Source organism: Lepeophtheirus salmonis, chromosome 8 (genome assembly GCF_016086655.4).
Source record: "Lepeophtheirus salmonis chromosome 8, UVic_Lsal_1.4, whole genome shotgun sequence".
In the NCBI taxonomy this organism is placed as follows: domain Eukaryota; kingdom Metazoa; phylum Arthropoda; class Copepoda; order Siphonostomatoida; family Caligidae; genus Lepeophtheirus; species Lepeophtheirus salmonis.
The window spans coordinates 25,029,761-25,053,428 of NC_052138.2; the positions used below are offsets into that span (position 1 = coordinate 25,029,761).

The 23,668-nt window shown below is 32.4% G+C and overlaps 5 protein-coding genes across 5 annotated transcripts; all 5 read right to left on the reverse strand.

The window, feature by feature from the left end:
• Positions 1–552: 552 nt before the first annotated feature.
• On the reverse strand, positions 553–1,830 carry LOC139904722 (uncharacterized). The gene is given in 3 exon segments (XM_071890496.1): positions 553–1,389; positions 1,391–1,669; positions 1,750–1,830. Coding segments are annotated over 3 exon segments (996 nt in total). The 5' UTR covers positions 1,756–1,830; the 3' UTR covers positions 553–678.
• Positions 1,831–5,504: 3,674 nt separating this feature from the next.
• LOC121123536 (uncharacterized) lies at positions 5,505–6,795 on the reverse strand. The gene is made up of 2 exons (XM_040718661.2): positions 6,737–6,795; positions 5,505–6,656 (listed from the first exon to the last, which is right to left on the reverse strand). The coding sequence occupies exons 1-2, from the start codon at positions 6,740–6,742 to the stop codon at positions 5,631–5,633; spliced, it is 1,032 nt and encodes a 343-aa protein (XP_040574595.1). The 5' UTR covers positions 6,743–6,795; the 3' UTR covers positions 5,505–5,630.
• Positions 6,796–9,447: 2,652 nt separating this feature from the next.
• Positions 9,448–10,700, reverse strand: LOC121123539 (uncharacterized). The gene is made up of 2 exons (XM_040718664.2): positions 10,632–10,700; positions 9,448–10,551 (listed from the first exon to the last, which is right to left on the reverse strand). Exons 1-2 carry the CDS (start codon positions 10,635–10,637, stop codon positions 9,574–9,576), a joined length of 984 nt encoding a protein of 327 aa, XP_040574598.1. The 5' UTR covers positions 10,638–10,700; the 3' UTR covers positions 9,448–9,573.
• A 3,785-nt stretch (positions 10,701–14,485) lies between these two features.
• Positions 14,486–15,814, reverse strand: LOC121123164 (uncharacterized). The gene is made up of 2 exons (XM_040718281.2): positions 15,671–15,814; positions 14,486–15,588 (listed from the first exon to the last, which is right to left on the reverse strand). Exons 1-2 carry the CDS (start codon positions 15,674–15,676, stop codon positions 14,611–14,613), a joined length of 984 nt encoding a protein of 327 aa, XP_040574215.1. The 5' UTR covers positions 15,677–15,814; the 3' UTR covers positions 14,486–14,610.
• Positions 15,815–16,065: 251 nt separating this feature from the next.
• Positions 16,066–17,549, reverse strand: LOC121123409 (uncharacterized). The gene is made up of 2 exons (XM_040718531.2): positions 17,394–17,549; positions 16,066–17,338 (listed from the first exon to the last, which is right to left on the reverse strand). Exons 1-2 carry the CDS (start codon positions 17,406–17,408, stop codon positions 16,151–16,153), a joined length of 1,203 nt encoding a protein of 400 aa, XP_040574465.1. The 5' UTR covers positions 17,409–17,549; the 3' UTR covers positions 16,066–16,150.
• Positions 17,550–23,668: the final 6,119 nt, after the last annotated feature.

Here is a 23,668-nt window from a genome sequence, read left to right on the forward strand (position 1 = left end):
TGTCTGTGAGGAGTCGAGATGTACAAAAAGATAAGCAAATGTTTAAATTTGTCATTTGATTTTCGGATTTTGATTTTAAGAAAAACCATTCCAAAAATATTTTATGTTGACGGGCCACATAAGTACGAAGAATTGATTGTATTATATTTAAAGTAAATTTACATGTAAATTGTTTAAGATTAATACATATTTCAGTTGTGATAGTAAACGTGTTGTCATGATATAAATATTTTCGTTGTCACTTGTCAGTTATTTTTGCTAATGAAAATTGATAAATTTCTTAAAAATTTTCAACAGTGGGATTATTAATCCCTTCATTATGTTGAACTTATCTTCTCAAGGTGATTTATATGTTTTGAGTAACAATCCATGTCTCCACCAGGCATCATTTTTCATTAGGTGCTCAGAAATATAAATTGCAATATGGCCTGAAATAATATTATAAATATATAAGCTAAAAGATATTGGAGAATTAAATAATAAATTTTCTAAGACATGTGTTAAAAAAGTCTAAGACTATTTGTTCTAAAAAAAAAATGAAAAAACTCAAAATATTCTTCAAATTTGATTTATTGACTCTATCACATTGGGCAAGGTAGAACAAAATATACTATAAAAACAACATTTTTGCTTTATATAAACAATAAATAAGATAAACAATTTATTTAAAGATTGCACTTAAGCATAGGTCTCAGCTTCCTTGGTGTCATGAGCATAACCATAAACAAGCTCAATGCAGACTTGCTTGGGGAGGGACAACTCAATTTGTTGGCATGAAGGAGCTCCAAGCTTGGTAGAGCATTTTTCGACGGTTTGAACGGATTCTTCAATTTCAGGAACACTGATACATTTTTCTTCTTGGATGTCAGAGCAGGAAACGCGTGGAAGAGAGATAGGCTTGTTGACACAGGTCTTGATGGGTTCAGGGTAGGAAACCTTGACGGGAACATCAATGGGTGTAACAACGGGAACGTTGTAAGCGGTTTCTTGAGCAACTTCCTTGCAGTATTGGTGTCCATAAGCTTGGTATCCATGACCATATCCAGGTTGGCAGACAGTGACCATTTGAACGTTGGTTTCCTTCTTGAAGGTGACTTCAACAGTTTTAGCAGTGGTGTCTTGATATCTCTTTTGGTAGTTGTAGGTGCAGATCTCATTGGGGATTTCCTCAATGGACTCGGTACAGACAGTACGTGTGGAAATGTAGCAGTACTCTTTGTCAACAATGGTCTTAATAGGTAACTCAACGGTTTCGCAGGAAGTTTCAAAAGCAGGGGTACAAACTTCGGCGGATTCAGTTACATCTTGAACGGTACAATTGTGCTTGGGCTTTTCATGAGCATAAGCAGGTTGCTTGTATGGAGCAGGCTGGTATGGAGCAGGCTTTGCATAATGCTGGAGCAGGCTTATATGCTGGAGCAGGCTTGTATGGAGCATAAGCTGGAGCGGGATGGTAAGGAGCAGGCTTAGGGTATGCTGGGGGATGGGCAGGGTAAGCTGGAGCTGCAGCTGGGGTTGGCTTAGGATGTTTTGGAGCTTGTTGTGGGTAAGATGGAGCACCATGGTGTCCATGGTTGTAACCATAGGTAGCACCATGAGCAGAAAATGAGGAGAAGGATTTTTGTTCTCCAGATACAGACAAAGCCAAGCAGGCAATAGTGATGAAAACCTAAAGAAAATGAAATGGAATATAATATTTATATTAGTCATTATTATGCTGTTCATTTTTATAATGAAGTATGTTTGTACCTTCATTTTATTTATTGATGTCTATTTGTGGGACTCAATTGAACAACTGATATGGTTCATCTCACAACAACCTCCTTTTATACATAATAGGATATGTACTATGATATTGTTGTTTCGCTCAAAAATCTTCTTCCCTAAGACACGCCTGTTATGTGGAAATGGGCGTTGAAGAAATATTTTTGTTACGTACAACGAAGCAAAAATGTAAAATAATAACAAGATTTGATGAACACTATTTTAATTTTTAAAAGATGATATTTTAAATGTTTCCTGGATTAAAAATTTATTAAGTATACTCAATTTTATTCAGTTTACTCAATTTTATTCAGTTTACTCAATTTTATTCAGTTTACTCAATTTTATTCAGTTTACTCAATTTTATTCAGTTTACTCAATTTTATTCAGTTTAAATATTTGTTGAATGAATTGAAAATCTTGTCTTATTGGTCTAAAGGATTTTTATTACAATATCCTGTATGTAACTAGGAGCTCTAATTATAGAATTTCAAACTATAAATGTAAGCTATCTCATAAATTTTGAATATTTAATATAATTTTATAAATTCTAGTTTGAAGTAGATCTTTCCTCTTATGAATGGGAATACATATAGTTATCTTTTACGGAAGTCATTCCTAATATGTGGGCTTCGATCCCAAATATGGTCATGTCGCCAATATTCTGGGGGTTATAATTAATTTTGAGGTTAATGTGAATATTATATATATACACAAGGAATAGCATATTAAGGCAGTTCAGTTCCTACTATAACACGAATGGTCCCTATGTCACTCAACACAATGTTTGAGGCGGTATTGAACATCTTTGGTTTCTATTTTTTTTTTGTAACCACCGCTGTTGTTCCTCCCACCCGTATTGCTTAATTAGCTCATTTCAGATTAGATCTAGATCAACTGGTTAGAGTTTGCATAGCAATATTAATATAACGGTGTCAATGGTGGTCAAGGTGGAAGAATCTAGTTTCAGACTACATTAGATAAGTTTGGGAGCATCTGGGCTAATTTTTTCATTGATCAATGGTCAGTTTTTGTAAGAATTATTAGAATACTGTGTCCATGGTGGTCAAGGCTCCTCGACAGAGGTCAAAGAGGTTTAAGGAGAGCAATTATTGTCTCAATAGCATCAACAACTCCGTATGGAGCGTTTGAGGAGTCCTCTTAATGCCTTCAAACTTCATAGTGACTGCATGATTTTCTTCTTCGATGAAGAATTTACGCAAAGGTACTTTACAAATAATTAATTAATGTACAATTCATAATCATAATATGTAGCAGTTTTTGTACAAAAAAGAATGCATATGTAAGATACATATACATTATGTCGTTTACTGATTGCTTGTTTTAAAACGGATATACGTATATATTTGAAAAGTTGAGACCCACTAGTCTAAGGAAAAATTGACGAATCATATGATTACCTTGAGGGGTGTAAGTCCTAAATCTCCGGCTATCATTATCATTGTTAGAGAAGAGAAAATTCACTTTAACATTAGGTATAGCTTAATATCATGCCAAAATGGCATAAATGACGTCATAAGGAACAAAAATATAAAAATGAGTTACTTTTTCTTGAAAAGAGTTAATTTTAGTAATATAAAGAAAATTCTAAAAAAAAACGTCAAGAGATGAAATTATTTGAGAAAGGCAAAAGGAGGCTTTAAAAATCTTTTTAACTAATATATACAATGAAAACATTTTTTTTAACATTTTACATTTTATTGTAGACTAGCTAAGGATTACCGGGGTTGGTCGGGCCAAGGAGGGAGAGGGAATTCACTTGAAAATAGTCAAATTAATTAAGAAAATTAAGAAATATTCAAAAATACTTCTATATATACTAATGATTATAATATGAATGTTCGTTGTTGTCCAAAAAAAAGATCCTGATGACTCTTATTCTATTTTTCTTGGATTCTTCACACTATATAAACCAGGTGAAGTAAGGAAAATAGCAACTCCATCACTCTCAAAAAAAACAAAAAAAAAACTCATATTATTGCGACTTGAAGAATGAGATGAATATTAAAAAAAAAAGTTTTATGAACTTCAAAAAACATTCTAATATATATGTATGTACAAAATTGTCTAGATGAGAAATCTATTTTAAATTTACTTCAAAAAATTCCCAAATCGAAATTCGTAAAAAGAATTGCAAAAAACTTTTTTGTGCTATTTTTATAAAAAAAAGTTCTTGATAGGATTTATCGAAATTGCAAAGAGGAACACAAACCTACCAAAAAAAAATCATACTTGCAAGAACAAAAAAGTTATGAAAAATAATGTTGTCGAAAAAATAACCCTCGATAACTGGTTCATTTTTACAATTATTGCAAACATTATCTAATAAAATGTTCCGGATATTGAAAGTACTACCCAATAGCTATATAATTGGTTGCTTTTATAGCCGAAATGTATCGTTTCGTTGCATTTCTTTTAAAAAAATTGAAAATTGACGTTTGATGAAAAACTGGGGGGAAAAATTTAAATTAAAATCTTTTTGATAAATAATTCAAGCGACTATCTAGTCTCCTTGAGCTGCAAAAAACAGTTTTTGTGTTCTGGGTATAGCATTACCCCCCCAAAAAAAAAAAAAATGACACCCCGTTTTAGCCTGTCCAAGCTCAAAAGAGGGGCCCATGCCAAATTTCAGCCTCCTATGTTCTACGGTGTGGGAACGTATAAAGGACATGTACAAACACATTCTCCTTTATATATATACATATTAAGTAAAAAATAATTATGTCTTCTAAAAAAAAGTCAAAAAAAGGTTTTTTTTCTCATTTTAAGGTGAAATATGTATAATTAAATAAACCACTTGGTTCTATGGGAGTAAATAAAGGATTGGGGAAACATTTGGCGCCTCCAAATTTGGGTAGTTCGGAAAATTGAAATTTTATATTTGGGCATTTTTAATAGAAGTGATTCAATCTGTGATATGCAAGTATTTACAAGATCAGTTGAAAACCAGGGTCCTAAATTTTCTCCACCCTTGTTTTTATCAAAAAACGGAAGATAGCGTAATTGTAAAACTATGAAGAAGCTTAAAAATATAAATATATCATTAATTGTAGGTATTATGTAAATAAAAAACAAATATTCTAAAAATCCATATCTTTTTAAACTATTTAAACATACAAACCAATATTTCACAGGCTTATTTAGGTCAATTATCGGCTTTGTATTCAAATGTCTGTGAGGAGTCGAGATGTACAAAAGATAAGCAAATCTTTAAATTTGTCATTTGATTTTCGGATTTTGATTTTAAGAAAAACCATTCCAAAAATATTTTATGTTGACGGGCCACATAAGTACGAAGAATTGATTGTATTATATTTAAAGTAAATTTACATGTAAATTGTTTAAGATTAATACATATTTCAGTTGTGATAGTAAACGTGTTGTCATGATATAAATATTTTCGTTGTCACTTGTCAGTTATTTTTGCTAATGAAAATTGATAAATTTCTTAAAAATTTTCAACAGTGGGATTATTAATCCCTTCATTATGTTGAACTTATCTTCTCAAGGTGATTTATATGTTTTGAGTAACAATCCATGTCTCCACCAGGCATCATTTTTCATTAGGTGCTCAGAAATATAAATTGCAATATGGCCTGAAATAATATTATAAATATATAAGCTAAAAGATATTGGAGAATTAAATAATAAATTTTCTAAGACATGTGTTAAAAAAGTCTAAGACTATTTGTTCTAAAAAAAAATGAAAAAACTCAAAATATTCTTCAAATTTGATTTATTGACTCTATCACATTGGGCAAGGTAGAACAAAATATACTATAAAAACAACATTTTTGCTTTATATAAACAATAAATAAGATAAACAATTTATTTAAAGATTGCAATTAAGCATAGGTCTCAGCTTCCTTGGTGTCATGAGCATAACCATAAACAAGCTCAATGCAGACTTGCTTGGGGAGGGACAACTCAATTTGTTGGCATGAAGGAGCTCCAAGCTTGGTAGAGCATTTTTCGATGGTTTGAACGGATTCTTCAATTTCAGGAACAGTGATACATTTTTCTTCTTGGATGTCAGAGCAGGAAACGCGTGGAAGAGAGATAGGCTTGTTGACACAGGTCTTGATGGGTTCAGGGTAGGAAACCTTGACGGGAACATCAATGGGTGTAACAACGGGAACGTTGTAAGCGGTTTCTTGAGCAACTTCCTTGCAGTATTGGTGTCCATAAGCTTGGTATCCATGACCATATCCAGGTTGGCAGACAGTGACCATTTGAACGTTGGTTTCCTTCTTGAAGGTGACTTCAACGGTTTTAGCGGTGGTATCTTGATATCTCTTTTGGTAGTTGTAGGTGCAGATCTCATTGGGGATTTCCTCAATGGACTCGGTACAGACAGTACGTGTGGAAATGTAGCAGTACTCTTTGTCAACAATGGTCTTAATAGGTAACTCAACGGTTTCGCAGGAAGTTTCAAAAGCAGGGGTACAAACTTCGGCGGATTCAGTTACATCTTGAACGGTACAATTGTGCTTGGGCTTTTCATGAGCATAAGCAGGTTGCTTGTATGGAGCAGGCTGGTATGGAGCAGGCTTGTAAGGAGCATATGCTGGAGCAGGCTTATATGGAGCATAAGCTGGAGCAGGCTTGTAGGGAGCATAAGCTGGAGCGGGATGGTAAGGAGCAGGCTTAGGGTATGCTGGGGGATGGGGAGGGTAAGCTGGAGCAGCAGCTGGGGTTGGTTTAGGATGAGTTGGAGCTGGTGTAGTGTGAGCTGGAGCTTGTTGTGGGTAAGATGGAGCACCATGGTGTCCATGGTTGTAACCATAGGTAGCACCATGTCCAGAAAAGGAGGAGAAGGATTTTTGTTCTCCAGATACAGCCAAAGCCAAGCAGGCAATAGTAATGAAAACCTAAAGAAAATGAAATGGAATATAATATTTATATTAGTCATTATTATGCTGTTCATTTTTATAATGAGGTATGTTTGTACCTTCATTTTATTTATTGATGTCTATTTGTGGGACTCAATTGAACAACTGATATGGTTCATCTCACAACAACCTCCTTTTATACAATATGCGATATGTAGTACAATATTTTTATTTTCCTCAAAATTTTCTTCCCGAAGACACGCCCGATATGTGGAAATGGGCGTGGTTTTGTTTAGTATGTCTATCAAATCAACAAATATAATAACAAGATTTGATGAACACTATTACAATTTTTAAAAGCTGATCTCCTATATGGGTCCTTGATTTAAAACTAATTAATTGTTTTTTTTTAGTATTTTGATACAATTTAAATATGTGTTGAATTTTGTAGAATGAATTAAACATGTTGACTTATTGTTTTGAATGAATTTATGACTGTGTTGCTTAATTAGAAGCTCTATTTACAGTATTTCAACCCATAAATATAAGCAATCTCATGAATTTTGAATGTTTAATATAATTTTATAAATTCTAATTTTAAGTAAATCCAATATGTTCAAATTCATAGAGTTAACGTCTAAGGTAGTGACTCACAATATTTGGACTCCTTTGCCCCTAATGGGGTCACGAAACCAATAACAAAGTGCTGATAATTGATTTTGAGACGAATGTAAATAATATTTGCAAGACGGTGAAAAATATATTATGACCGCTGCTAATATGACAATAAATTTAATGTTCCCCGAGTCATACGACAAAACGTCTGAGGCATTATTGAACGGTGAACATATTTGGTTTCTGTTTTATTTAGGTTGCACCACTGTTATCGTTTCTCCCACCCGTATCGCCAAATTAGCCAATTTAAGACTAGATCTAGATGTCAGCATCAGGGATTTCTTTTTTTTTTTCATTAAGTGGTGAGAATTTGCTGAAGAATATTTATAATACTGCGTCAATGGTTGTCCAGGCTGTCTGGTGGAATAGGTTGGAGGCAAGATAATTCTTATCTCAATAGCATCAACAATTCATTATGGAGTGTTTGAGGAGTCTTCTTAATGATTTCAATCATCATGGTTACCGGATTGTTTCTTCGTAAGTAAATAATTCATACAATACTACTTCACAAATAATTAATTAATATACAATTCATAATCGCAATATATGGTAGTTTCTTGTACAAAAAAAAAGAATTTTACATATAAGATACTTTAAAAACTGGCGTCGTCGCTGATTGCTTGTTCAAAAATGGGCCGCTATATTTGAAAGATTGGAAAATACTGGTCTCAGGGACATTCATCTAACATGTGATCACCTTGGAGATGGGGAGTAAGTAAGTTTTAAGTCAATGGGTATCCTCGTTGATTGTTAGAGGGAAGTCAACATAAAATTACATAGCCCTGAATATAATGGCATAAATGACGTCATAGGGATCAGGGGAAAAGGGGGTGAATGAGTGACCTTCTTTTCAAAAGAGCAATTTTATTAATAGAAAAATTATTCTTAAAAAATGTAATTACATGAAATTATTTGAAAATGGCACAAGAAGTCTTTTAAAAAAAGTTTAAATAATAAATATAACAAAAATATTGTCTTGAATATTTTGCTACATATTGTAAATAAACTAAAAAAAAATAGTTTTGTCTTCCAAAAAAAGCTCACAAAAGGGTGTTTCTAATTATAAGGAGGAAAATGAGTGGCTAAAATAATTAATGGTTCTACGGGAGTATTGACAAAAATGAGGAAACATTTGGGGCCTCCAAATTTGGAAAAATAATATTCGATATTTTGGACATTTATCATGGAAGCGATTCAGTCGGTAATATACAAGTATTTACAAGATTATATTCTACCCAAAGTCCATTTTTTTCTCCATTCATGCTTTATCATAACAAGGTTCCGTAGTTGCCAAACAATAAAGAAGCTTAAAAATATAAATATATCATTAAGTGTAGTGACTCAATACAAAACAAATATTCTAAACTATATTTTTATAATGTTTATTTTGTATGTTAAAATTACTTTTAATATTTCATATACTTATTTAAATCAATTATAGACATTATATAAAAATGTCTGGGATGAGTTGATATGCACAAAAAGATTAGCAAAAGTTTAATACACTGTTATCCAAACTCAATTTTGTTGTTGTGTTACTGACATAAGTATAAAGAACTATTATTAAGATGTATAGCTAAAAATTGTTCAATTTACATTTAATATTTACTATGGGATAGTATTCGTGTAGTCACAATAGCAATATTTACATAGTGCGTTTTTTTCCTTTTTGTGCTAAGGAAGATAGATCTTTTATTGATTATAATTTATTATTTAATTTAATTTCCTCAATGGTATGATTTTCAATCCCATTTTTAGATTCTACAACAATTCTTCGATCATATTGATAGAATAGACATATGAGATGATACAAAGAGGTTCAGAGGAATTAATAAAATGTTGTAGGGTTCTATTTGTGATTTTTAAGGATTTTCTAATAATAAATTGCCTCTTAAAGTTGTACTATTCCCGATTTTTTAACCATTATGGTACTTTTATGTAAAGTAACGTGATAGAAAAATTTGTTTTTAAGAGGTTCTCAGAGAAGAATCAATTTTCATTAGGTGCTAAGAAATATAAATTGCAATATGGCCTGAAATAATATTATAAATATATAAGCTAAAAGATATTGGAGAATTATATAATAAATTTTTATTAAACATGTGTTAAGAAGGTCTAAGACTATTTGTTTAAAAAAAAATGAAAAAACTCAAAATATTCTTCAAATTTGATTTATTGACTCTATCACATTGGGCAAGGTAGAACAAAATATACTATAAAAACAACATTTTTGCTTTATATAAACAATAAATAAGATAAACAATTTATTTAAAGATTGCACTTAAGCATAGGTCTCAGCTTCCTTGGTGTCATGAGCATAACCATAAACAAGCTCAATGCAGACTTGCTTGGGGAGGGACAACTCAATTTGTTGGCATGAAGGAGCTCCAAGCTTGGTAGAGCATTTTTCGATGGTTTGAACAGATTCTTCAATTTCAGGAACAGTGATACATTTTTCTTCCTGGATGTCGGAGCAGGAAACGCGTGGAAGAGAGATTGGCTTGTTGACACAGGTCTTGATGGGTTCAGGGTAGGAAACCTTGACGGGAACATCAATGGGTGTAACAACGGGAACGTTGTAAGCGGTTTCTTGAGCAACTTCCTTGCAGTATTGGTGTCCATAAGCTTGGTATCCATGACCGTATCCAGGTTGGCAGACAGTGACCATTTGAACGTTGGTTTCCTTCTTGAAGGTGACTTCAACGGTTTTAGCGGTGGTGTCTTGATATCTCTTTTGGTAGTTGTAGGTGCAGATCTCATTGGGGATTTCCTCAATGGACTCGGTACAGACAGTACGTGTGGAAATGTAGCAGTACTCTTTGTCAACAATGGTCTTAATAGGTAACTCAACGGTTTCGCAGGAAGTTTCAAAAGCAGGGGTACAAACTTCGGCGGATTCAGTTACATCTTGAACGGTACAATTGTGCTTGGGCTTTTCATGAGCATAAGCAGGTTGCTTGTATGGAGCAGGCTGGTATGGAGCGGGCTTGTAAGGAGCATATGCTGGAGCAGGCTTGTAGGGAGCATAAGCTGGAGCGGGATGGTAAGGAGCAGGCTTAGGGTATGCTGGGGGATGGGCAGGGTAAGCTGGAGCTGCAGCTGGGGTTGGCTTAGGATGTTTTGGAGCTTGTTGTGGGTAAGATGGAGCACCATGGTGTCCATGGTTGTAACCATAGGTAGCACCATGAGCAGAAAATGAGGAGAAGGATTTTTGTTCTCCAGATACAGTCAAAGCCAAGCAGGCAATAGTGATGAAAACCTAAAGAAAATGAAATGGAATATAATATTTATATTAGTCATTATTATGCTGTTCATTTTTATAATGAGGTATGTTTGTACCTTCATTTTATTTATTGATGTCTATTTGTGGGACTCAATTGAACAACTGATATGGTTCATCTCACAACAACCTCCTTTTATACATAATAGGATATGTACTATGATATTGTTGTTTCGCTCAAAAATCTTCTTCCCGAAGACACGCCCGATATATGGAAATGGGCGTTGAAGAAATATCTTTGTTTTGTATAACGAAATAAAAAAGTATAATACTAACATGATTTGATGAACACTCTCCCAATTTTTAAAAACTGATCTTCTAAATGGTTCCTTGATTAAAACTAAAAAAGTTTACTCATTTTTATTCAATTTAAATATGTGTTGAATTTTGCAAAAGGAATTAACCATATTTTCTTATTGTTTCGAAAGAGTTTATTACAGTTTACGTAACTAGGAGATCTAATTACATAATGTAGACTATTTCATAAATTTGGAAGAGTTGATATATATAATTTAAGTCTATTGTGAAGTAGATCTTTCCTTTTATAGGGAGAATTAATTGAATTATCGTCAAAGGGGACATTTTCAAACCATATGGCCACTTATAGTGAAGAGGGTAAGGCCTAAAACCCCGGATATCCTCATTGGAGAGGGGGGATAAACCTTAAATTATCTAGGCCTGAATATCATGTCGAAATGGTATTAATTACATCATAGAGAGTCGGGGATAAATTTTTTTGACCATCCGTAAGTGAACATCATCCATTTTGATATAGTTTATAAATATTTGTTGAAATTTTATTCCTTGACACAGTTGACATAGTTAAAATTACGCATATTAATCATAACAACATTAGATTTCATTTTCGATAAAATCTTCTATGAAATATTAATTACTGTTAACAAACATTTGCTACTAAAAATGGCCTCATTAACTTTGAATTTACAGCTGATATTATGTTTGTAGCAATGTAAATACTTTATACTGAAAATACGGAAATAAATCAATAAAAAACGGGTTAAAAGTGAAGAAATTAATCAAATTCAACTAAACTAGATAAATAATTGCCAATAGTTCCTAGAAAATACATGTTTGAAGGAAACAAAGAGTTGTATTCATTGTGAAAGATGTATCCAGATCAAATTAATGCTGTTTTTAGTTAAAAAATCCATTTTAAACGGATTTAAAGCAATTTCATCAAATTTGGGGTGTAGAGAATTCAAGTTCTCTTGCAAAGGGTTAAAAAGTTCATTTTAGTAATAGAAAAAAATTTATAGAAAAACGGCATTTGATGAAATTATTTCAACAAGAACATAAGACGGTCTTTAATAAAAGTTCAAACAGTAACTAAATTAGAAAAATTATTTATTAAAAAAAAAATTATATGGTAAATAAAGTAAAAAAGATATTTTTTCCTTTTTTTTCTAAAAAAAGGTCACAAAACGGCTCTGCAATTTATTTTTTATTTTCGGTGGAGTAAGGTTGGCTAAAAATCCACATAGCTCTATTGGGATAATCAAAAAAATAAGGGAAGATTTGACAACTCCAAATGTCGCCAATTCACAAAATTAATATGCTATATTTTCATAATATTTTAAGAAGCCAAAAATGAAATAAAAGTCTTTTGTAAAATTTTTTTTTGATTTAGAACCTCCTTGTTCAAAATTTGTATTAAATTATGTATTTCTTAATATTTGGGCATGACTTAAGTTGCCCTCATAAAATATTCTTATCTTCAACACATGAAATAAACCTGTAAACAATTTAATATTACAAAATGAAGAATAACTCCACATTTAAAATCTAATGAGCAAATAATTTTAGTTTTATTTATATTTATTTTTAGACGAGAGGTTGAGAGATAAAATAAATATTTATTTCTCAGCCTTTCCTTTAAAAAGAGAACGAAAAAAGACTTGAAATTACATTTGAATTTTAAGTATATTTAAGATTACTTTATATTTAAAACTACGAGTAATTGAATTAGAATTTCAACTGAATTGCTTCGTAGAAACGATTTAGAGCGTCACATACAAGTCTTTTGAAGATCATATGCGACTTGGGTTCACTATTTTGGTCCATCATTGCTTTAATGATAGAGACGGAAGATTCTATAGTTACAAAAGAATGAATTACCTTAAAATATAAATATATTATTTATTTAAATAATTTTGGAGAGTTAATTCAAAAAAAAATATGGAAAAAAATCATAATCTCTTTACATCATTTCAACATACAGCCCAATATTTCATAGACATATTAAGGTTATTTAAGGCATTATATTCAAATGTCTGGGATAAGTGGAGATGCACAAGGAGATAAGCAAAACTGTAAAGTCAGCATTTGATTACTGATATTTAATTCCGCCCCGATATGTATCCTTTAAAATATAATACATAAATTTCTAATACTTAAAGTGCAATATGCAAGGACACAAAAGATTAATCAGAGTAATTTGTCGATAGAAATTGATGATAATTACGCGTCAAAAATACAAAAATGTGTGTAATCCAGTCTCAATTTTGAGGAAAATCATTCTAGCTTGTTTATTTGTTGACGGGCAACATATGTTTAAAGAGTTGATTGATATATATTATAACTATATATACCTAAAAATTGTCTATATTCACTGTGTGATAGTATTCGTGATGTCACGATACCAATATTTTCGTAGTCAGTTATTTTTGATAAGGAAGATAAATGTAATTTTTTTTCAATTTCCTCAATGATGGGATTGTCAAGCCCTTTACTATATCTAACGAATCTTCATCCATCATTATAATAGAAAAAACAAACGAAATGATTAAAAAAAGCAGGGGGGGAATTCAAAAATTATATTTGTATTTGTGAATTTTGAAGCATTTTCTAATTAAGTTTTGCGTCCAAAAGTTGCAATATTCCCATTTTTAAGATCATGCTGTTTTTATGTGAATTAATTAATTAACTGCTTTACGAATGTATCTGTATTTTCGATTAAAGTTGACTAGAATCTTGTTAGTATTCAGAAGGCTATAATGAATCATTGTGATGATATGTACTACACTTTATTTCAAAAGGGTTATTATGTAACTGTGTTAAGTGTCTCAGGGAGTGCAATATAGAGCTTGAAGATGATTCATCTGAAGGTAGTAGATACTAAATATATTCCACCCCACCTACATTAATGAAGAAAACATTGAGAATCTATTGAATAAACCTACAACCTACGAGCTATTGACAACGCTGACAAAGCATGTACATATTAAGTCCATTCATGTTAGAGTATTCGGACACTTCACCACTCTGTATTCCCAACAATTCCTATGTCTTCATTGCCAGCTGCAGATTTTTGTACTTTTGCTCAGCATTATTTGTTTTTTGAACGATGATTTCTGGAACTCCAATTATTTCTTGTTAAGCTTTGAAAATACCTTAACTATTAAATAAAGTCCAACAAGGGGGAAAAAATTTGCTAACTCGAGAGGTACTTATATAAGTCCAAGTCAAGTTTCAAGTTTTTGTATACAAGTCCATGTCAAGCGTAAGAACTTGAATATTCTGATGGAGTGCAGTTTCTGTCCTCAGATGTCTTTTGAGCTCATTTTACATACATAATTATAATATAAGGATCAATGTGCTGAGAATTTTATTGAGTTCAGTATAAATTAGCTGTTGAGTCCAACTCGAGTAAGGAGTCTTTGATTGTGAGATTAAATCAAGTCGCAAGTATTCAAAAAATGGATTCGTAAGTCTCTACCTCTGAAAAGTATCATTTTTCATTTGGTGCTAAGAAATAAAGGTTGCAATATGTACAGAAACAATTATAAATGTAATAAGCTTAAAGATGTTAGAGAATAAGATCTTTTCATATATTAGGAATGTGTTAAGGAAGTCTAAGACTATTTTTTTTTTTTTTTAATGAAAAAACTCAAAATATTCTTCAAATTTGATTTATTGACTCTATCACATTGGGCAAGGTAGAACAAAATATACTATAAAAACAACATTTTTGCTTTATATAAACAATAAATAAGATAAACAAGGTATTTAATATTGCAATTAAGCATAGGTCTCAGCTTCCTTGGTGTCATGAGCATAACCATAAACAAGCTCAATGCAGACTTGCTTGGGGAGGGACAACTCAATTTGTTGGCATGAAGGAGCTCCAAGCTTGGTAGAGCACTTTTCGACGCTTTGAACGGATTCTTCAATTTCAGGAACACTGATACATTTTTCTTCTTGGATGTCAGAGCAGGAAACGCGTGGAAGAGAGATAGGCTTGTTGACACAGGTCTTGATGGGTTCAGGGTAGGAAACCTTGACGGGAACATCAATGGGTGTAACAACGGGAACGTTGTAAGCGGTTTCTTGAGCAACTTCCTTGCAGTATTGGTGTCCATAAGCTTGGTATCCATGACCATATCCAGGTTGGCAGACAGTGACCATTTGAACGTTGGTTTCCTTCTTGAAGGTGACTTCAACGGTTTTAGCGGTGGTATCTTCGTATTTCTTTTGGTAGTTGTAGGTGCAGATTTCATTGGGGATTTCCTCAATGGACTCGGTACAGACAGTACGTGTGGAAATGTAGCAGTACTCTTTGTCAACAATGGTCTTAATGGGTAACTCAACGGTTTCGCAGGAAGTTTCAAAAGCAGGGGTACAAACTTCGGCGGATTCAGTTACATCTTGAACGGTGCAATTGTGCTTGGGCTTTTCATGAGCATAAGCAGGTTGCTTGTATGGAGCAGGCTGGTATGGAGCGGGCTTGTAAGGAGCATATGCTGGAGCAGGCTTGTAGGGAGCATAAGCTGGAGCGGGATGGTAAGGAGCAGGCTTAGGGTATGCTGGGGGATGGGCAGGGTAAGCTGGAGCTGCAGCTGGGGTTGGCTTAGGATGTGTTGGAGCTTGTTGTGGGTAAGATGGAGCACCATGGTGTCCATGGTTGTAGCCGTAGGTAGCACCATGTCCAGTGAAGGAGGAGAAGGATTTTTGCTCTCCAGATACAGCCAAAGCCAAGCAGGCAAACGTAATAATGACCTAAAGAAAATAAAATCGATTTAAACATTTAAATAATTCAATGTTCAACTTAAAGTAATTTCCTGTAAAATGAATTCAGTACCTTCATTTTGTTTTCTTGTTTGTTAATGTGCTAAGTCGCAACGAAGAACTGATACTTGACTAACGGGCATCAACAGGCTTTTATAGTGAGGAACCATTTCTTTCAAAGAAAATACGGTTAATGACGCTCAATAATAATAATCTTTTTCCTGGGGACACGCCCGTTGTATTTTATGTATGCGTAAATTACCAGTTTTAAAAATTAAATTCTTTTTTTTATTATTATTTGTAAAGACAAAAAGCAAGCGTATGACTTCCCTAGGATGTCTATTTTCCATCCCTCCTTGATTTATATAGATTTGTCAATTTGATATCCATCAGTTTATACTCCTTCCTATTTTACGTCCATTCAAGTTTAATATTGAACTCATGTGGAAATCACAGGGTTAACAATGATTTTGCGTTAAACAACTTTTATTAAACTAGACGAATCATTTATTGGACTACAAAAGTGTACATTTGCTATACATATTATATATATTTAATAAGCTTTGACAATTTCTGCACATATTTGCTTTGGAAGTTTCAAATCAATAGGAATCCATTTGGGTTTTCCTAGTTTGTAGCTGCAGACCTTTAGTTCCTTTATTTCATCCACAACATCCGGAACATGTATACATTTTTTCTCAGTTTTTGTTTTGCAATTGATTAATGGCAGAATGATTTGACCATTAACGCATTTTCTAACGGGTGCGGGATAAGATACAATCACAGGAATGTTATCTGGAGTTAACACAGGAGTGTTGAATGCGATTCTTTGAGAAACCTCTTTACAAACTGGTTTTCCATATCCATCATGGTAGCCAACTTTATGCTGATAGGTGTTTTTGCAAACAGTCACCCACTTCGTACTAGCCTCTTTCTTGTAATATACCTTTACACTCTTAATGATTGAGTGCTCTTGCTTTCGTTCATAGGCAATCTTACAAAGTTGATTGGGAATAATTCTTTCAGATTGAGTACAAACTGTTGAGGCGGATTCATAGCAATAATCTTTTAAAACGATTTTTTTTACTTTGAGTGTTTCGGTCTTATAAATTCGGTCCAGATAAGGAGTGCTAATCTCAGCACCTTTTGAAACATCAAACACAGTACAGTTGTGAGTGAGGGAGTCAAAATGACCCTCTACTTGGGGCAAATATTTTTTATCTGGAGATTCGCCCCCTTTATGAATAGTTTCTTCCATTGGGTTGGTTGGAGTATTATCCAATGTTTCTGATAATGTATTTACGAGGTTTGGAGGGAGGTTATCATGAGATTTAAATTGGAACTTGGGTGGAAAGTATTCCCCAAACTTATCACTACGCTCCTCTTCCAAAGCGTTGTCGTTAATTTCGCCTTCGTAGATTTGCTCTTGGTTCATGATCCCTTCTTCTGATTCCAAACCTTCCTCGTTTTCTTCAAAATTAGTACCTTTGTAATCTCCAGGTGGTTTTGTGCTCAAACCATCCTTTCCGACCTTCTTTTCAATTTCTTCGTTCTTCTCCGTAGTCGAACTTTCTCCTTTATTTGATACTGTTGAAAGTAGTTCTACATTTTCAGTTGTATGCCCACCATTACTCAGTGTCGTCGCCTCTTTCAGTGTGGAGTTTAATTGTACTGACGTAGTAACATTTTCCAAGCCACAATTTACAAAGCTAATTAGTCCAAATAATATTAATAATGTTGCCTAAATAAATATATGAAAAGTTTTACTATTGAATCGTTTGCAAATTTTGTCATACCTTTAATCCAATCATTTTTCTATATGGAACTGATAAATTTTCCGAATAAGTCAAATGATATTTTTTTCTATGTCTCTAACCGCTAAAATCATATATCAGAGTTAATTATGTATATGGCATATTATATTTTCTCATTAGATAATTTAAGTTATATTTTTTCGAAATGAGAGTGAATTTGAATTAAAATATGAGTATTCGATTACATTAGGGTGTATGTACAATGTACGTACGCAGAGGGATTTCAAAAATCGGAATTGGGAACACAAGCTAGGGTCTTAATGTACGTATTAAAATTTTCGGTTTTTGTGTTTGTATTTTTAGCAGAGATACCTTTTCTACTAAGGATAATAAAAAACCAACTTTTATTCAAAGTTTGAGGTCTTTCAGGCTACTTTTGGCTTAGTAACGGTCAATGTTTTGAGATTTCTCTGTGTTATCAAGATACGAGTAAAGATAAAGAACATTTCCCGGGTGATCCATTAAAATATGAACCCTTACTAATTCAATAATTAGCGAAGGTTTAGTTGATTGAAATTAATTCATATTTCGATATTTTAAAGCATAAACTTTTATTTTGAAGTATTTTTTGATACTTTTGCAACCCCCCAGCCCTGATGCCAAGCCCCAAATTTTAGTTGCATGCCAAGGGGAAGGTCTGCAGTGTTCGTCATACAAAAATCGAGTCAATCAAAGCCATTGTCAGCCAGCACTGGTACGCCATTGACAGTGTATTACATCTGCAGTGGGTGTAAGGGCTTCTGCTGCCGTTGGAAGGCATCATTGCGCCTACATTAATGGTTAAGAGAGCTCAACCACACATCTATTTATAGTATTAATTTTGTAAAATTCCATTGTAAATTAATAAATTATTTCTTTTTGAAGTTTAAAATTTAAAGTGCTCAGATTTTAACGGACCACTCTGAATTGAGTCTGTAAAAATTGGTTCACAATTTGGAAAGGAGTAAATTTCGGTCGACGGTCAGAGGTTGCAGTCTAAACTGGAATATCTATCCTTAATCGATCTAAAAAAAATCACATATGATCGAACCGGAAATAAATCGGTCTTGTACCGAGTTTCAACACTAATATTAAGCTACTAAAGTTTATAAAAAGATTTTACGTTATGGAACAGAAACAGATAGCTTTAAAAGGTATTAACATGTTGAATGTGTGCCCTTATATTTATTAGGGAGGCCATGAGTGAAACAATCTCAATTATTAAACAAAAATAATAGTAAAGGGTTATTATTATAAACGATCTATTTTAATTCATTTTAGATGTAAGCATTTATAGACAGTAGTCCTCAAATATTTTGATTTAAAAAACTAGTATCGATTTTTTTTTGTCCTATTTCTAACACAAATGTCCAAAAATGAAAATATTTTGTCAAATTGTGTATTTAAAAAATCTTTTATGAATAAAGATCCTGGCAATCCCTGTATAATTACCCTAAAAAGAAATGATTATAGATCATAATTTATAAGGAGTACTATTCAAATTATACTCGTAAATAACGTCAGAATTTAAAGTATTCAAAGAAATATATTATATTTCAATATTTAAGGCTCGAAATCCACTTGGTTGAATCATTTTAGCCATGATATGGAACTTGACTTGGAAATAAAGACACAAAAGCTTCAGAATTGAACAAAAGGCAAGTCTGGACTTACAAAATAATAGTTGTGTTCAACCCTTGTTTGCTTGTAGAAAAGCAAAGCAAACTAGAATGAATTTTCTCAAAATTGAATCTACATTATATTCGCATTTTGTGACAAATTATCTTCAATTTTTATTAATAAACTATTCTTATGAACCCTTTTGGAGTGTAGTAAATTGCACATAAAGTAGGCAAAATTGATTATAAAAGGATGACAAATTGATAGATTTTATTTGAAAGGCCATATCGGGGTCAATACAACTATGTTAAATCAAATAATGAAGCAGAAAATTCGACAACAGATTTCCAAATACAGTGTAAATTTTTATGTTAGTGATATTTACCTAAATTATATTTCTATTGGCACTTTTTTTAAGGAGTAGTCCCCAAATAAGAAAAGTCGCCATTTTAATTGAATAACTTTTTCAATGTAGGTTTTATTCTTTTTTAATAACATGTTATGTTATATTTCCTCGTTAGGGAGAACATGATTGTACAGAAAAGGGCAGTATATGGGATGTATATAAATTGCGTTTTCTGTACAGATTGTCACTTTTATAAGCAGATTATGGAAGTTATAGCGTGTGGCTGCTATTTAACAACGAACTTTGAGAGCCTGCGACAGCTGTGCATCCCCAGGTAGGGCGTTGCTTGTTATTTTGGCAGCTAGCCAGAAGTCTTTGTCGTGAGTCAAGAAAATATGGCATCGATCGATTGATTATTGATTGCACAATCATGAAAAAAGTAGAGTGCCCTAGTTGCAATCCATACTAGACGAGACAATGTTGAGATTCCAAACTTATTAAGCCTGGAGAGTGAGAAATGAACTGGAAGGTTCTGGAAGTGATTATTAATCAACAGTAAAGTGTGCTGACTAGAAGATAAGGTCATAATTATTATGTTTGACTCTGTTGAACACAGTGTTTTGCCTCTAAGCTCATCAGACATGAGCCCCAATGACAATGCAGTTGAGCAACACAACAATAGATCATCCCGCAACACAAAATCCAATTCCAGGAGGAGTCTTTTATTTGGTACTTTTTTATTTTTTATTGGATGATTGTGTTGGTTGTAAAATAGTTGTCGCATCCTGTGCAATCATTACCTTGTATTTAAATACCAATTATTAATTAATCTTATCACATCATTTATTAAAATGACAAATTTATTACATAACAAGGGACAATATATGTAACTGTGGGCACTTGAACTTTATAACGTGCTATCCAATAATATTTATAAGATAGACATCAAAATAATAAAAATTACACTAGTAGTAACTAATATTATATCAACCATCCATGAAATATTTAGTTACAGTACTATTAATACCATTTGTCTATTTATTAAAAAAAATAGAGGCCCTATGCCAAGTTATAAACGTAAATTTGTGGATCGGAAGCATAATAATAAAATATCAATGAAGACTTATGTAGTTTTTCAATTTCCAAATGAAAATATCCCTGAAATCTGCACTTTTTAATATTCATATGTATTTCCAAATTAAAAAACTCAAATCAAAATGAAGTCAAAAGTACTTGGAATTAAAGTACGAGCCAAGTCTCAAATTGTTAATAATTTAATCAAGTCAAGTTTAAAGTAATTAACCTTATTATTCTAGTCTAGGGATCACTAAATAGTAGATATGTGTGTCAAAAAGGGGGGATCAAGGGTTTAAAAAAAGACAACAACAATGAAACTTTGTGAGATTACGATGAGATCAATATGGATACCCCCATATGAATTCTTTACGGAGGAGCTCCATCTGACGGACCACTTTCCAGATTTTTTTTCGTCTGCACTTAAACAAAAATTAACCAAGTTTATTATTTAGAGGGAAAAACACTCGTGATTTGAGTTTATTTATGTAAGAGCGGTAGTACCCGGCATTTTCCGGTGAAATTAGGAGTTGACTAATATAAACAACTTTTTTTTTAATATAGGAGATATTTCCCAATAAATGATCAGTGTTACTCTCTGTTTTTCCTGAGCACACTCACACGTACAGTCAAGCGCATATGTATTTGCACCCCGTATATATTTTTGTTTTTTCAATGATGTTTTGATATTTTAATATTCCTAGTTATATATTGGGCCAAAATAATTACTCCTTATTATAAATGCTTATTTAAAAATACTTAATGATGGTTTTTAGATCACTTTTCTTCAAGATTTATTAACTTATTTAGATACTAGTATGTACATCAGTATTGGTACCCTCAAAAGTTACGGCTATTTTCATGGTCAGTTCTTGGTATTTGTTGTATTTTTTTCATCCAAGTCTAGAATAATACTTTTAATAAGTTTTTACTCAAACAAAAAGATCAGGAGAGTCGAGAGCTTCTTTAACCTGAGTACATTAAATCCTCCCTTGAGAATCGTTTTAGATGGGATGAACTATCTCAGTTTTGTCTAAAATGGCCAAGACCAAAGAACAGTGTGTGCAGGTCAGAAAGAAGATGTTCAATTTTTAAGGAAGGCAGTGGATACAAATCGATTTCCAAGAAATTGGATGTTGCTAAATCAACTGTTTGTAATATAATCAAGAAATAAGAAGAAGTTTGTAATGATAAAAGAATTGGTCGGCCATCAAAACTATCTCTTCACTTGCAAAGAATAGTAGCAAAGGAAGTCAAAATTAACCCCAGAACAATTAATAAAGTGATTTTAGATTATTTCGAGAAGAAAGGGATTCTTGTTTTACGAAGAACGGTAACTAAAATCCTTCACAAAAAAGGCTATCATGGGAGATGTCCAAGAAAGACACCATTACTCAAACCTTGACACCATAGATCAAGATTAAAGTTTGCTAAAGAACAACTGGAGAAGGATACGACCTTCTGGTCAACAGTATTGTGATCAGATGAAACAAAAATCGAGTTTTTTATGTCATAAATCTTTACCCACCTCCTTTGGAGGAAATCTGGAGAGGCCTTCTCTCCTCGTAACAGGATATCTACAGTAAAGCATATTGGTAGATCAATAATGCTTTGGGGCTTCTTTTCTTCCAAAGATACTAGAAGGCTTGTCAGAGTGAATGGAAAATTGAAATGTTTTAGATGAAAATATGAAATCATCTTCAACAATTTTAGTCCTTGGTCGTAATATGTTATCCAAAAGGACAATGACCCAAGGAATTCCATCAAATGTACATCCTCGTGGCTTCAAAGGAGTAAGATTAAGGTTTTAGAGTGGCCTTCGTTCAATCCAGACCTTTTTCTAATTGAAAATCTTTGGGGTGAGTTAAAAAAACGGGATCATGCCAGAAAACTCAAAAATATCCAAGAACTCGAGTCATTTTGTAGTGAACATTAGCAAAATATTCCTTCTACAATTTGTTTGAACTTAATTGTAAATTGTAATAAGAGATTAGTTGAAGTTATCAGAAATAAAGTTTAGATAATTGACTATTAATTAAAGGTATATAGACATTTCCTATTAATATTATTTTATACTATCGTGGTTTTTTTTTTTTTTTTTTTTTTTGTTATTATAACAGAGTTTCTTAGTAAAAAATATACATATAATCATTGATAAAAATCCGGTGTATTTCTTAGCTGTCCCGTTTTTAGAATTTGGTAATTTTAAAAATTAACTTATTTTGCCTTAGCAGTTGTCATTATTATTTAATCTTTCTTAAACAGAAATTAAATTAAATTATGTTCAAGACCTGATTGAAGATTCGTGTATCCTTATAAAAGACGGAGCATAACCCTGAGGATTTGTTGCGGAGTTATAATTGTAAATCTTGGTTGGACTCAACGTAGAATTTAGGATCGACATCGGAGTAATTCATACCAATGTCCCTGTTGATATCATTTTCTCTTTCCTCTCTTGTCACAGCTGATCTAATGAAACGTCATGAGCATTATTCTTTCTCTCCTCTATAAAATTCTTCAAATTGTTAGGGTTACCATGTTAATTTTTGCTTTTTTTTCTTTTTTTACATGGGAATTCTTTAATGGATTTTCATCATTGCATATAACACAATGCATATGTGTCGAATAAAAAAATAATAATAAGAGTTTAAAATAAAAAATGTGTCAGTATGACTGATGAGTACTTTAGTCTTAAGAGTGCTCATTAATAAAAATGTACAAAATTCATTTTAACATACCAGGGTTTATATTTTATTTTAATCTTAACACATACGCAAAGGAATAAAAAATTATATATGAGAGACCAATAACAAAAACAAATAGAAACAGGACTCTTTTTATACATGCACATGCCTGCAATATTTCATTAATACGACTACTTTATTATTTCTTCGATTAAAATATGTTTATGATATACATCAGAGAGCACTATATACAGTTCACCCAGTGACTCCTTTTCATATATTCATTTTTTATACATCTAGAAATTCATACAAACAAAAAGACAAACTTTGCTTTATAAATATATGGAATCACGCATGCAGCTTAACTTGTTTTTCTTTATTTCCCCTCTTGAAGGAATGGAGTAATAATGAAATCAACTCTTATTTTCCTTTTTTTCAGCCAATCCATCATTTCTCTTATATTTCCCTCATGTGGGAATAAAATTTCTGCGTGATTATTTTAGTTCTCTAGAATTCCATGATTTAGTCAATATGAAGATCATGAAACTATTAGT